Genomic DNA, 13,944 nt, shown 5'->3' on the forward strand with positions numbered 1-13,944 from the left:
GCATCTGATACCACCACTGATCTCATTGGAAAAATCTGAAAGTACTGGGAAGCTGGCAAGATCACTGTGGCAAATATATGTTTTCCAGAATGATGATTTTTGCTTAAATTCTTGAATTTTATCATTGGTAACTCTCGATTGTTTTCCTTGATGTAACAGGCTCCCTTTGTTCATTTTCACGAAAAGGCCTGTCAGACCCAAGCCTGAATAACCAGCAGGGGTGTCAGCCCTTCTAAGTAAAAGTTGTATTCCACAAAAAAAGCATCTACTTCAGTTTATAACACAATTTCACGAGTGCTGTTATCTTGAGACATCATACTTCAATATACAGCAAAAGTACTTTGTACCTCCCATTTTTTAAAATTAAATTAAATTAAATTAATTAATTTATTTATTTATGGCTGTGTTGGGTCTTTGTTTCTGTGCGAGGGCTTTCTCTAGTTGCGGCAAGCGGGGGCCACTCTTCATCGCGGTGCGCGGGCCTCTCATTATCGCAGCCTCTCTTGCTGCGGAGCACAGGCTCCAGACGCGCAGGCTCAGTAGTTGTGGCTCACCGGCCCAGTTGCTCCGTGGCATGTGGGATCTTCCCAGACCAGGGCTCGAACCCGCGTCCCCTGCATTGGCAGGCGGATTCTCAACCACTGCGCCACCAGGGAAGCCCCCCTCCCATTTTTGTCACAATATTAAAAAAAAATGTGTGTACTCAAGGGTCATTTTAATAAAATAATTTTTACTGCTTCTTCAAGGACATTGAGGGACTGCATCTTTTTTTCCTTACAATGAGTGTGTACAGTGGTGGAGAATACAATGACTACTAGTACAGCTTGGTAGCATTGCCCTGATTCGGGCTGAGGTGCCAGTGGTTTTAGCCACCATTGCTTTTGCACTCTCAACGCAAATGTCAACATTGTGAAAAAGGTAAATGATGTCTTCATGTTAGTATGAAAATAAGGATAGTTTTGACTTTGAAAGGATCTTGACGACCCTCAGGGGGTCTGAGGATCACCTTTGGAGAATCCTTGCTCCCCATCAGTGGTTCTCAATGGGGTAGGGGTGGGGGGATCCATCTTTTTTGCAGGGACATTTTCTCATGTCTGGAGACATTTTTGCTTGTCACAGCTGGTGGGGTGGGAGTGGATGCTAATGGCATCCAGTGGGTAGAGCCCAGGGGTGCCGCTAAACACCCTGCCCCGCACAGGAGAGGCCCCCTTCTCCCAACAAAGAATCATCCCGTTGGAAATGTTACAGCCTTGAGGTTGAGAAAAACTGGTCTACAAAAATGATCCACAGCGACATTGAGAAATCAAAACGATCTTAATTTTTCAATTTCCTAAACACTTCCCTGTATTACATGTCCCCACTTTTTTTTTATTTTCAAGACAGCTACTTTCGGGCCATAATTCTTTCTTCTTTAGAGAAATTGAGTCCAACTGTTTTGGGGGTTTTTTTTCCCCCGACAGTTGAGCCACGGCCGTACCCTTCTTCAGTCGGGTTTGCCTCTGTCTTCAGCGTCTGGACGACCTCATCAACTAGGTTGTAAGCTCCTTTAGGGAGAGTCGTGAGTCGATGCTCTGGATTCCCCCCAAATCGTTTTCCCGCGCCTCTTCTGCTTTACTTGCTGACCGGATGGACCTCGTGCTACCGCCAGGGCTGTCCTCTCCGCGCGCACTCGGCCCGCGCAGCCGCAGTTTCCCGCGCTCCCGACCTGTGGGCGCCCGCGCGCCGACGCTCTCGTCTGCCGATAGAGGGCGCTCCCGGCCCGGGCGGCCAGGACTACCAGCCTCGGAGGGTAATAATGGGGTGGGGGCGGCCGCAGTGACTTCTGGGATTTGTGGTCCCGGGGAAAGGATTGCGGAAGAGAAAAGCGCTAAGAGTCGCCTCTTCCCTGCCAGCTTCTCTGGACTGTTCGCACGCCCCAGATCGGGCAAACCCCTATCTTGGGAGACCCTGCACCTACGGCAAGCAGGTAGGAGGTCGGGCGCGGTAATTTCCGTTTCCGGTGGGCAAAGGGCAAGCGGAATGTAAACACGGCACCCGGGGAGTGGTCATCAGGTAAGAGGGGCTACGGGGCTGTGGTGGAAGCTGGAGGAAGTTGAGGGAAGCGAGGCTGGTGGGTCTTGGGGTAACGAGAGACAGGAGCTTCAGAAGTCGGAGTTGAGGCCTACCGCGGGTGTGGCAGAGCCGGGACGCTAAGGTTGGTCTCTAGGGACCAGCAAGTCTGGGGATCGGGCCCTCCCTGGCGCCCGCGCCCGGGGCGGCTTCCGAGGCGGGCGGGTCGGCTTTGACCCGCCCTGAGCGGCGGGAGGAGCGGAAGCGAGCTGGCTTAGCCCCCAGCGTGGCAGGGGCCCGCGGCCGCGGGCGGGGCTGTGAACTCGCGGGTGAAGTCCTGGGCAGCCTTTATGAACTTCGCTCTTCTTTACTGTTGTGCAAAACGAGGGGAAATCGCTAATGCTGGTTTCTCTTTTGCGGTAACATTTTCGGGTAAATCGGTTCTTGAATTCCTCACCTCCGACTACATCCCTATACCCGGAAGGATGCGGTTGTGATTACCTGTTTGTGTTCATCAGGTTTCTCGTCTTGGGTACTGCATTTTACGTCGCAGGGAAGAGAAGCATTCTCTAGCTTGTGGCAGGGTATAATGTCTGTATTATTAGAGTTCCCACACTTGGTTGGTCCCTCACATTGCCAACTTGGAAACTTGAAGCCAGAAAACTTAATCATCCTCATCCTTGTCACCTTTAGGGACAGTCATAAATACAAGACTTCTTTCTTATCTTGACTTATTCTGTTATCTCGTGAGACCTTCCTAACGATCCATTCTCTCATGTTGTTCTCCTTCTGGGCCTCCGGACTTCTGTTCCTTAGTAACCACACTTACATTTTCAGCCATTTCTTGGTTCTTTCCCTAAGTTACTTGCAGTCATCCTCAAACAGAGGAAACTCATTCTCCTCTCTTATAATGGGTCTGGGGAGAGAGTTTGGCGTTGTCCTGATTCCCTAGTATAGCTTATAATCCATTACTCCTACAGGCTTTTCTAGAAATCTCTGCTCCTGTGGAAAGCATGTGGTTTACCCGTATCAACCTGTACATTTCTTGATTGCTGTAATTTGTTGGCACTTTGTCATATTCATTAAGAACTTAGGCACATGACCCACAATTTTCTTACCCCTCCAAAATCTGCCATTATCTTGGGCCTTTCCATGTTAGTGGCCAACCTCACTTTTTTTGTCTCCATCATTCTAGTGGTTGCTTATACTTTACTTCAGCATGTGCATTAGTGATAAAGATCTTGATATCTGCTAGAACTTACTTGCTATTTCATTTCTGTCCCTCCCTTACTCCCACAATGCCCATTCTTTGATAGTTTTATGGAGACCTCTGGTTCATTGCTTTTCCTTATCTCGATAGTTGATCAGTCAGTTGATCATAATCTTCTTGGGGTTATAGACTCCTTTAAGAATGGAATGAAAGCTTAGAGACTCTTGTGCAGATTGCACACAAGCATATAAAAGTTTATATAGAATTCCAAGGGTTTCTCAGTATCTTTAAACCCATCCATGTAACTAGCAAGAGCTCTTGATCCCTCAGCAAATCCCTTCTCTAAATAAATATTTGTTCAGTTCTTCCAGGTTTTCCTTTAACTTTGTTCCATCAGTTATGCTGTCTCGCTTAGCCCTTACATTTGTATATTATTGCAGATTTACAAAGCAGTTTAACATTTCTTATCAGTCTGATTAACCTTATAGTTATGTGAATTAAGTCATTTCCCAAGTTTGAATCTTTCAGAAACTTTTTTTATGGAAAATTTCAAACTTATATGAAGGGAGAGAGGAAAGTACAAAGAATCCTATGTACTCATCACCTAACTTCATCGCTTATCAACTCAAAGCAATCTTTTTATCTATATCTCTCTTCTATTGCACTCCCCACTCCCGCTGATTACTTTGAAGCAATTCCTAGATATCGTGTAATTTCATGTAAAATATTTTAATATGTATTTCTAAAAGATAAGCACTCTTTTTGTCAACATAATCACAATACTGTTATACCAAAAAAAAAAAAAAGCAGGAACTTCTTAATATCATCAAATATGAAATCATTGTTCTGATTTCCCCTATTATTTCATAAAGGTTTCCTCCCTATTGGCTTCTTTGAACCTGTAGCTAAGCAAGCTCCACACATTATATTTGATTTGTGTGTTTCTTAAGTCTCACTTTTCTTTTCCTCTTGAAGAAACCTGGCAGTTCATTTCTTGAAGAAGCCAGTTTTTTCTTTAGTTTCTGTTTCTTGCTGTCTGCATCTCTGACATCTTATCTGTCATGCTCATCTGTATCCCATATTTCTTGTAAACTGGTAGAGGTTTGATCTGATTTAGCTTTAATTTTTGGCAGAAGTACTTCATGGATGCTGTGTCACTTCCGTCAGGAGATACAATCGTGGACTTGTCTTTCTTTATGATGTTAGCAGCCTTCAGTGATTATTGCCTAGATCCACTATTTTAATTAGGGCTCAAAAAATGGTGACAGTCTAATCCTATTATCCTTTCTTTAGCTATTTATTGGAATACTTCTATAAAAGGCCAAGTTTGAAGTTTAAAGCTCTTTCCTTGTAATTTTTCCAGAATGGCTTCCTTTGGATGGAAAAGGAAGATTGGAGAGAAGGTCTCAAAGGTCACTTCCCAGCAGTTTGAAGCTGAAGCTGCTGATGAGAAGGATGCAGTTGAGAACGATGAAGGGAACTGGCTTCATGCCATTAAACGGAGGAAAGAAATTCTCCTTGAAGGCTGTGCTGAGAAAAGTAAACAGCTGAAGGACGAAGGAGCCACTTTGGCTGAAAACAAAAGGTATGTTTTCAGAGTTTTCTTTTCAAGAACAGTTTTGGTCTTTGGTAGGACAGAATACTCCTCAGATCATCCAGAGATCTACAGTCAGGCCTTTGTGCCTTTGACTGGTATCTGCTTTGTGGTGCTGAAGAGTTTGAGAAATTAAAAGTAGTGCTGAACAAGAAGCACTTTTTAAAAATTCTTTTCTTTCTTCTTTATCTTCTTTTTTCTTTTTTTTTTCTATTGGTAAGGATGGTTATAAGATTCCTTATTTATCATTTTTGTCATAATTGAGTCAAAGTTGAGCAACCAGCATTTTCGTTTCTAGGCATGTTATTATTTTTGATTCTGGGAGTAATCTTATTAATGCATTTTAATATAAAACATAAAATAATGCTTAAGCTATAATATATTAGCACCTCAAATTGGGAGTGAAGGGTAGACAATAAATCAAGGACAACTAACAGCTTAACGGCCTAATGTTAGATTGTGAATTCTCATTTGCAGTGTTTTAGGCAAAGATTTTTCTCTTGTAGAACTTTGCAAGATTGGCCATTCTGTCTTAGTCAGAAGAAAACCAACTATAAATTTTCCACATTTATGAAATCATTTTCAGAATATCCATAAAACATCTTTAGAAATTCCTGTAAATGCCTGTTAAAAGTTCATTAACTTTGTTGTTTTTATCTTTTTCTCTAGACCACACTAGTGTGTAGAAGGGAAAAGCTATTCAGTTATTGCCATGGGATTCCCTCTGAATTTCCTGTGGTAGATGAGAGATACCAACTTTGTGTATAAACAAAATAACTCATTTTTTTTTTTTCCTGCATGTCAAAACACTGAGTCATTTCACTGAAATCAGCTGGATTGGATGCTTTATTTTGAATGGAGAACACTGTGAGATGATTAAGTTTTTTAGCTATTTAGCATTTGTTTTTGGAGTAATGTATACACAGCTTTAAAAGATAACAGAATTAAAGGAATCTGGTAGAAATGAGTTGTTCGGCTACTCTAAGCCAAAAATAAATAGAAATAATGGTTTAAAAATATCTAAGAGAATATTCAACTTGATTGAAAGTAATATAAGGAATAGGAAATAATATAAGGAAGAATAGTGAAGTTAAATTAAGAAAAATAAAACTCAGTCCCTGTCTTCCAAACTTTATTTCAACTTTATCTTAAACCACCATCATTTTCACTACATTTTTAGCCACATTGGCCTTCCCTGTGTTTTTGAACACAGTTCTTTAATACAACTTTGTCTTATGACTCCGTCTGAAAAGCTCTTATTTCCTGTGTTCTGATGTCTTTCGTCTTGTCCTTCAGATCTCTGCTCACATGTCCTCTTCTCAGCGAACCCCCCCCGACTACCCAGCAACCCCATACTCCCTTTTCCTCCATTATATCAACCTTTTTTATTGTTTCTTAAATATTTATTTATTTATTTGGCTGCATTGGGTCTTAGTTGCGGCTTGTGGGCTTCTCCAGTTGTGTCGCGTGGGCTTCTCTCTAGTTGTGGCGTGTGGGCTTAGTTGACCCGCGGCATGTGGGATCTTAGTTCCCTGACCAGAGATCGAACATATGTCCCTTGCATTGGAAGGCAGATTCTTAACCACTGGACCACCAGGGAAGTCATGTTTTTGTTGTTGTTGTTTAAAGATTTTTAAACTTCTAGGACTTCCCTGGTGGTCCAATGGTTAAGACTCTGCTCTTCCACTGCAGGGGGTACTGGTTCGATCCCTGGTCAGGGAACTAAGATCGCACATGCCGTATGGTGTGGCCAAGAAAAATAAAAAATGAATTTTAAACTTCTATCTTGTGATTAGGTGAAAGGAATACTAGTCAAATAAACCTTACAAATGAATGAAAAATAAAATTCTTTACTCATGACTTATGTGTATGTTTCTAAATCTGTGTTTCAAAGGATATCATTAAGTTGATCTCACCTATGGTGACAGATCAGGAAGTTATTTAGTTGCTAGGGTGGCAGTTATTGGTTCAGGAACAGTATTAGACATTTATTGATGTACCAATTTCTATAAAATGAGTCAACTTTTAAGAAATGTGTAATGTCATCATTAAAATATAACATCAAATATCCATTCATCCATCCATCCTTCTTTAAAAAAAACATTCAAAGAGAGGTAAGATGTATTATCAGACTTTAAGGAGCTCAGCCTTTGGTAAGATGCACAGAATACAGATAATTATCAATACATTGCAGAGTAGTGTTTGCAGTAAGACAGGTTAGTTCATACAGAATATTTTAGAATCACAGGGAATAGAGCCACCAGTTCTGTCTGGTATATCAAGGAAGTTCTGACAGATAAGTTCAATCTTCAGCTGGGTTTCAAAGAAGGAGTAGTATTTTGCCAAACCAGTAGTGGTGGGAAGCATTTCAGGAAAGTGGGAACAGAATATGGAAATGCAAAGAATTTTCCTAAACTTGTAAAAGAAATTGTTTTACATGTTTAGGAAAATTCTACCAACTTGGTATTGCTGGAGCAAAGAAATACAAATAAGTTTGCAGTAAATACTGCTGAAGAAAAAAAACTAGACTGATCTCTTTATATGCAACAGTAAGACCCTTTTCATTATATTCTATTGGCAATGGTGAAAAGTAATTTTATGACTTTAACAAAGTAATGAAAAACCACAGTCACATCAGCATATTAAATTTTCTTATAGTATTTCTCCCTTTTTGAAGTTACCTTATACACTTATTTAGTTGTTTATATTTAGTTGTCTTTCTTCTGTAGAAATGTAAGCTCCAGGAATGTAGGGACTTTGTCTAGACAGACTTTTGTCCTCTACCTTCAGCTCTTGGACCAATTTGTGGCACTTCCCAGGCCCTCAGTAAATATTTATTGAATATTTATAAGGCTGCTGTGTTTTGCTATATTATGGCTAAATAGGTTTTTGTGGATTAACTACCATATATTGCATTGTACTATAGGAATATATATTGTAAACTCCAGATTAGAACACAGTATTCTGAGAACATATTTTATTTCATATCCCAACCACAAAGGACCTTTGGGAATAGAATTTTCCTATCTGTATGAGAATATGACACTTGAAAATTACTGTTCTTTTCTGAGTCTTATTCCTTTCCCTATAACCTATGATGGTAAGGATTAAGTAACAAAATATGGGACACCTTTGAACTTGGAATGAGTAATAATCCTTAGAATGGTAGAGAAGTAGGGACGCCCCTGGAGGAATTGCTACAGAAGGAGAGAGGGAGGAGGGATTTTCCTGGGATACATCCTTTTGCCTATTTGTGATTTTCTTCGTTTTTGCCCTCAAGATTCTCTTATTTAGTTTTATTTAGCACAGAGAGAGTTTTCTGAACGCATTGAATATGCATGATCCAAGTGTGTTCATGTCAGTCTTCCTCCAAAGGAGGCATAGTTCTTGAGCATCAGAGTCTCCTGTTGTCCAGTTTATTTCGTTAGTAACAAACTGTAACTGCTCTTAGAAAAATTCGGTTTGCAGTGGAATGGTTTTTAAGTTCTGAAGTTCTACCTTGTAGTATTCATGATTCTTTGTAACAGAAGACTAGTTTACTTTTCTACACAAGCCCTAAGTAATGTTGGTGCCTTATAGAGACAGTAGTAAGTCTAGTGGTTACGAGTGTGGATTTTGAAGTTAGTTTAACTCCATTCAGATCCTAGTTTTATCATTTCTATCTGTATAAACTTGGGGCACATTCTTAACCTTTCAAGGGTCAATTTCTAGTTTCCTTATATTAAAATGGTGACACTTATCTCATAGACTATTGGGGTATTAAGGAGCAAGTCCATGTAAAAGAGCTTAGCATGCCACCTAGCACCTAGTAAGCACTCAGTAAATATACTTTAGGTAATTTATTTTAAGATTTTATATGTGATTGGTATATTTCATGCAGTATTAAAGTTTTTTTTATAAGTTCTTTTGTTCAAACAGCTTTTTCTTGAATTAATTCTAACTAGGATGTATCTTCTCAAGAATCACAGTGTGGGTCCCAGCTTTGATATGTTGGCTTTTAACGTTTCAACCACTAGATGGTGATATTTGATTGTGTAGCTAAATGGTTTCATTTTTTTCTTTTGAGTATTAGTGTGTATGTGTGTGAAGCTAGCATATAATTAGAATTTACCATGAATTTTGTTCCTTGTCTAGAAAAGCATACTTACCAGAGTGAACTTGAAGGTGACCTGGCTGTGTGAAACACAGTCTGTTGAGTGCCAACCTGGATATATTTAATTACTGTGATCTTGCCTCTTATTCTTTGGAAGAGAATAGATGCAGTCAGTGTAGAATGCCTTTATTTTCTCACCACCACATCTCCCAATCTGAGTGCGTTTGCATTCAAGCCATCTGCGTTCACTGTGTTGTAATGAAGTGCCCCTTCTTTTATCAAAGGCCCACCCCTCCACTTGTGCACTACACTTCATCTCTCTTGCCTTTTCAGGAATACTGTTCCTAAAACCCCCTTTCATTTTCATGTCATCTGTTGTCTTCTCTCTCTCTTTTTTTACCCTATTTTTTTTTTTTACTGAATTATATTTGATGTACAATATTATATAAGTTACAGGTGTACAATATAGTGATTCACAAGTTTTGAAGGTTGTACTCCATTTGTTATTATAAAATAATGGCTGTATTCCCTGTGTGGTATGCATAATAGTTTGTACCTTCTATTCCCCTACCCCTTATTGCCCCTGCCCCCCGCCCCCCGGCTCCCTCTCACTGGTACACAAACATACTGTGATAGCATCCATTTAAAAACCTTCCCTTGACTCCACACACCCTACCATTTCTTTGCTGCCCCTTCACAACAGACTCCATTTCTTGATGAGTCATCCTCTCAGTGCATTCCAGTCAAGTTGCTGTCCCCACTAATCCACTGAAACCGCCCTTCTAAAGGTTGTTGATGACCTCCGTGGTCAAATCCAGTCATCATGTCTTGGTTCTCATTTAGTGTGCCTCTTGGTATTCAACGCAGCTGAGCACTCCCTTCTTAAATATACTGCCCTCTAATCTGCAACACCACACTCTTCATGAGTTTCCTTTTGTCTCAGTGTCCACTGCTTGTTAATCTTCTTTGCTTGCTGTTTTCTTTTGCTCATTTTCATGTTCTAAATATTAGTGGGCCACAGTATTTAGACAATACCTTTTTTCTTTTCCATATACGTTCTTGTCCTCCTAGAACCTATGTAGTCTCTTACTTTCAGTACCATCTCTATGCCAGTCACTACAGCCTGCAGTGCTGTCCTCCCACCTCAATTCCAGACTCTTTGTCTCCCATGCTTGCTTTATACCCACTTGGATGTCTAATTAGTATCTCAAACTTAACATGTACCGAGCAGAACTCTTGAACTTTCTCCCCAACATCTGGTCCTTTCCAGTCTTGCCCATGTCAGTAATAAAAGGTGCCACCATTTACCCAGTTACTGAAGCCCAAAAGCCAGAAGTCATCTCTGCTGGTTTATGTGCCATTCCAGAGCTAATCAGCCCCACTCACCTCCAAAACCCTGCCTTTGAGACAGCTCATGGTATTCTTTTTTTTTATGTTTTTTTAAAATTGAAGTGTAGTTGATTTACAATGTTGTGTTAGTTTCAGGAATACAGCAAAGTTATTCAGTTTATATATATGTATATTTTTTCAGATTATTTTTCATTATAGGTTCTTACAAATATTCTTATTACCATAAAGTCCTGGCAGCTGCTGCTGTCAGCACAGACCAGGGAGCCCCTATGTACGGTGCTAACTGATAATGAAAGACCATCACACCTTGACACTGGCCAGGTTGGACCTATAGGTGCTTTAGAGGGACTGGGTCACACACCCAGAAGTGTGAGTGGGTTAAAGACTTGTGGGGCTGACTTTGATCTAGGGGAGACAGGATATGGGAGGGAGGCTGCAGATAAATTCTTTTTCCTCCTTTCCCCACTGGACTGTTTCCAATACAAAGAGGTTTCATACTGTCTCTGAAGAAGTTCTACAAGATTAACAATCATCTGTGTTTGTTTTGAAGCTCTTGTCAGCTTAACATATGCCTTATATTTATTCTCCCTCCTTCCTGCCTCACTTTTCTTTCTTTTTTTTTTCCCCTTACTCTTGCTTCCTTTGGATCCTACTCCCAACACAGCGTTAGCCTGTAAGCTTAGGCCTCAGGCTTCATTTCCCAGGTAACCCAAGCTAAGATATCATCCTGGATTCCTTTCTTTTCTTCACTCCTCATATCCAATCCAAGTTGAGATGATTTTACTTTTTAATATATTCTAAATCACTTTTATCCTCCCTTCTGTTTTCATGGCTGTCATCCTAGTCTAATCTACTGTCAGCTCTTACCTAGATTACTCTGGTAGTCTCCTAACTAACAGGCCTCCCTGTGCTCATTCTTGTACCCCTACAGTTCATTCTCCTCCCCTGGGCCTGACTGATCTTTTCAAAATGTAAAGCAATTCATGTCTCTGTGTTGCATGGAAACTTTATGGATTCATCACTCATACAGTGAAATCCACACTCACAACTGTGGACTACTAGTTTCACGATCATGGCTTTGGACTACCTCTCTGGCCTCGCAATCCCCTTCCTCTTTCTTCTATAGCCATGCTCGTTTTCTTTTCTTGCCTCAAAAAATGGGGTGTTTGATCCTGCCTTGGGCTCTTCCTTTGTCTGGAATGAACTTCTCCAGATTTTCCATTGGCTGGCCGCTTTTTGTCATTCAGCTCTCAGCTCAGATGCCTTCCCAGAGAGACCTTTTCTGACCATGCATTCACCCCGGTCACATCCGTCCATGTGTTTTTCATCATGGCACTTAACCATGTTTTAACTTACATTTGTTGTCTTTCTGTGCATTCTTCACACACATATACAGTCTAGAATGTAAGCTCTAGAAGAGTAGTAGGGTCCTTTTATATCTTATTGAATGCTGCACCCTCAGTACCTAGAATACTACCTGACCCAGAGTAGTATTCTGCTCTGGTGCTCAATAAACGTTTATTAAATAAATAAGCTGGTAACTATATAGCTCATTAAACTTGATGCTACAGTAAATTACAAATATAATTGGGAGCAAAGTAGCTAAACACTTTGATATTTCTATCTGGTAATAAGCGTGCTGACTTATTTGGCTTGATCACCAGCTGTTTTTTTTTTTTTAATTTATTAAAAAAAATTTTTTTTAACATCTTTGTTGGAGTATAATTGCTTTACAGTGGTGTGTTAGTTTCTGCTTTATACCAAAGTGAATCAGCTATACATATACATATATCCCCATATCTCCTCCCTCTTGCTTCTCCCTCCAACCCTCCGTATCCCACCCCTCTAGGTGGTCACAAAGTCAGCTCGGTGCTTTGTGACCAGCTGTTCTTTACCTCAGTGTAGGGTATTATCTCACCCCACCCTTGGGCAGTCCCTGGAACTATTCACTCTGCTTCCTTCTTTGTGCTAGTTCGGTTGCATACTGTTAAGGTTGTCTTTAAACTGGCTGAATCAGACTTTGGTCACTTATTAACCAGAGTGACTTTAAACCAGGTTTTTATCTTTTAATGTTTCCTATCCAGCAGCTGCAGTAGGGCTGTGCCTGTTCGGTCTGTTCCAAACCAAAGTTGAATTAAGAGATATGCTGTGGAGCTTACGAGAGACCATTGATTTATTAGGTGCCAAGTTTCCTGTGATCCAGAAGTGGAGGAACTAGATGGTGCCACCTTTTATTTGTAGGCCAGGAGAAGTAAATCAAAGAGGAAATGAGAAATGAGGGAGGGGAGGGAATTCACCAAGCCCACAGTAGTGAAGTAAATGCCCACCAGTTCTTGCTTCTCTTTAGCCAGTGGAAAGCAGCTCGCTTGTTCCTTTAAACCTTTGTATGCCTTGGTGAACAAAGCACGTTTCATTTGGCAGTGCCTCTGCTAACAGCAGTGGCTATGTTTTCAAAACCAAAGCAGTGCAACGGGAAGAGGACATTTTTCTTTTTGCCTCAAGTTTGCATGCCTGCCTAATGAAAAGAGAAAACAGAACTAGGGATGGTCAGTGTCATCTTGAACTTCTTAGTTTATTTTGTACTTTGGGACAACTTAAACTTAGGTGCATAAGCAGCTTTGTGGCAGTGGGTGGGATGAGCCGGCCTGATTCTTAGGAATAACGCTCTTGGCATTTTGGGCAGGACAGTGTCTTGTGCAGGATTGCCTTTTGCCTTGCAGGATGTTAACACCCCTGAACCCCTGCCACTAGTGCCTCCAAGTCTTAGTGACAACCAAAAAGTCCTCTATAAATTGCCATACATGCCCTCCATGGGGTGATAACTGCCCCTGCTTGAGGTAGGCAGAAAATAGGACTGAAAGAAAAAAGGACATTTGACAAATGTGGCAGTTTAACAGTAGTTGGTCCAAGTAGAGTAGGTGTTGGCAAACCTTAGTCTATTTTTATAAATGAAGTTTTACTGGGACACAAACATGTACTTTTGTTTGTGTATTGTCTGTGGCTGATTTTGTGCTACAACAGAATTGAGTAGTTGTGTCAGAGACAGTATGGCCCACAAAGCCTAAAATATTCATTGTATGGACCATTACTACGCTGACCTTGGCTTTAGGCCCTTCCTCAAAAGCCACAAAGATGCCTGAAACCTCAGACATCCCAGGGTCTTAAGGTACCTATAATTCTAATCTCTTGATTCTTTCTACCCATATTTCTATTCCCCTAGTCTTGGGAATTTCTTGTAATTTCTGTACATGGAATGGTGAGATGAAACAAAGTAAGAATTAAGGTGTTTGCTACTTCTGTCTTAGGGTAGAATTTGTTTTTACGTCTTTCCATCTTTTTTTTTTTTTATGTATTGTAAGCATGCTAGCTTCTGTCCTCTTTTCATGTCTTCCATGCTTCTCTCTGCTGCTTTCCAAGATTTCTCTTGGAGAAGGTAGGACAAATGAGATAGGTAGAATCTGTGATATTAGCACCTTCTGTGTGCCCGGTCATGTTCTGGGTGTTGTAGAGAATACAAGCAAACCCACCCTTTGGTCCCTGAACTCATTAGTAAAGAGAAGATAGAAATACATGGAAGAATTAGAGAAAAATTAAACGAAAACAATATTGGGGTAGTTAGAGAAAGCATTGGTCATGTAGTTATAAGAG

General features: G+C 40.6%; 1 protein-coding gene across 3 annotated transcripts in view; it reads left to right on the forward strand.

Moving 5' to 3' along the window:
* The first annotated feature begins 1,779 nt into the window (after positions 1-1,779).
* TTC33 (tetratricopeptide repeat domain 33) overlaps positions 1,780-13,944 on the forward strand; it is a 28,377-nt gene continuing 16,212 nt past the window's right edge. The window contains exons 1-2 of one of the 3 annotated variants that reach the window (XM_082453868.1): positions 1,780-1,966; positions 4,623-4,844. In XM_082453868.1, the coding sequence (XP_082309994.1) occupies positions 4,624-4,844 (221 nt within the window). In that variant the 5' untranslated portion in view covers positions 1,780-1,966; position 4,623. The other 2 variants (XM_082453867.1, XM_082453869.1) reach the window with 2 other exon arrangements.

This window comes from Balaenoptera physalus, assembly GCF_965194825.1.
Source record: "Balaenoptera physalus genome assembly, chromosome: 3".
Lineage (NCBI taxonomy): Eukaryota > Metazoa > Chordata > Mammalia > Artiodactyla > Balaenopteridae > Balaenoptera > Balaenoptera physalus.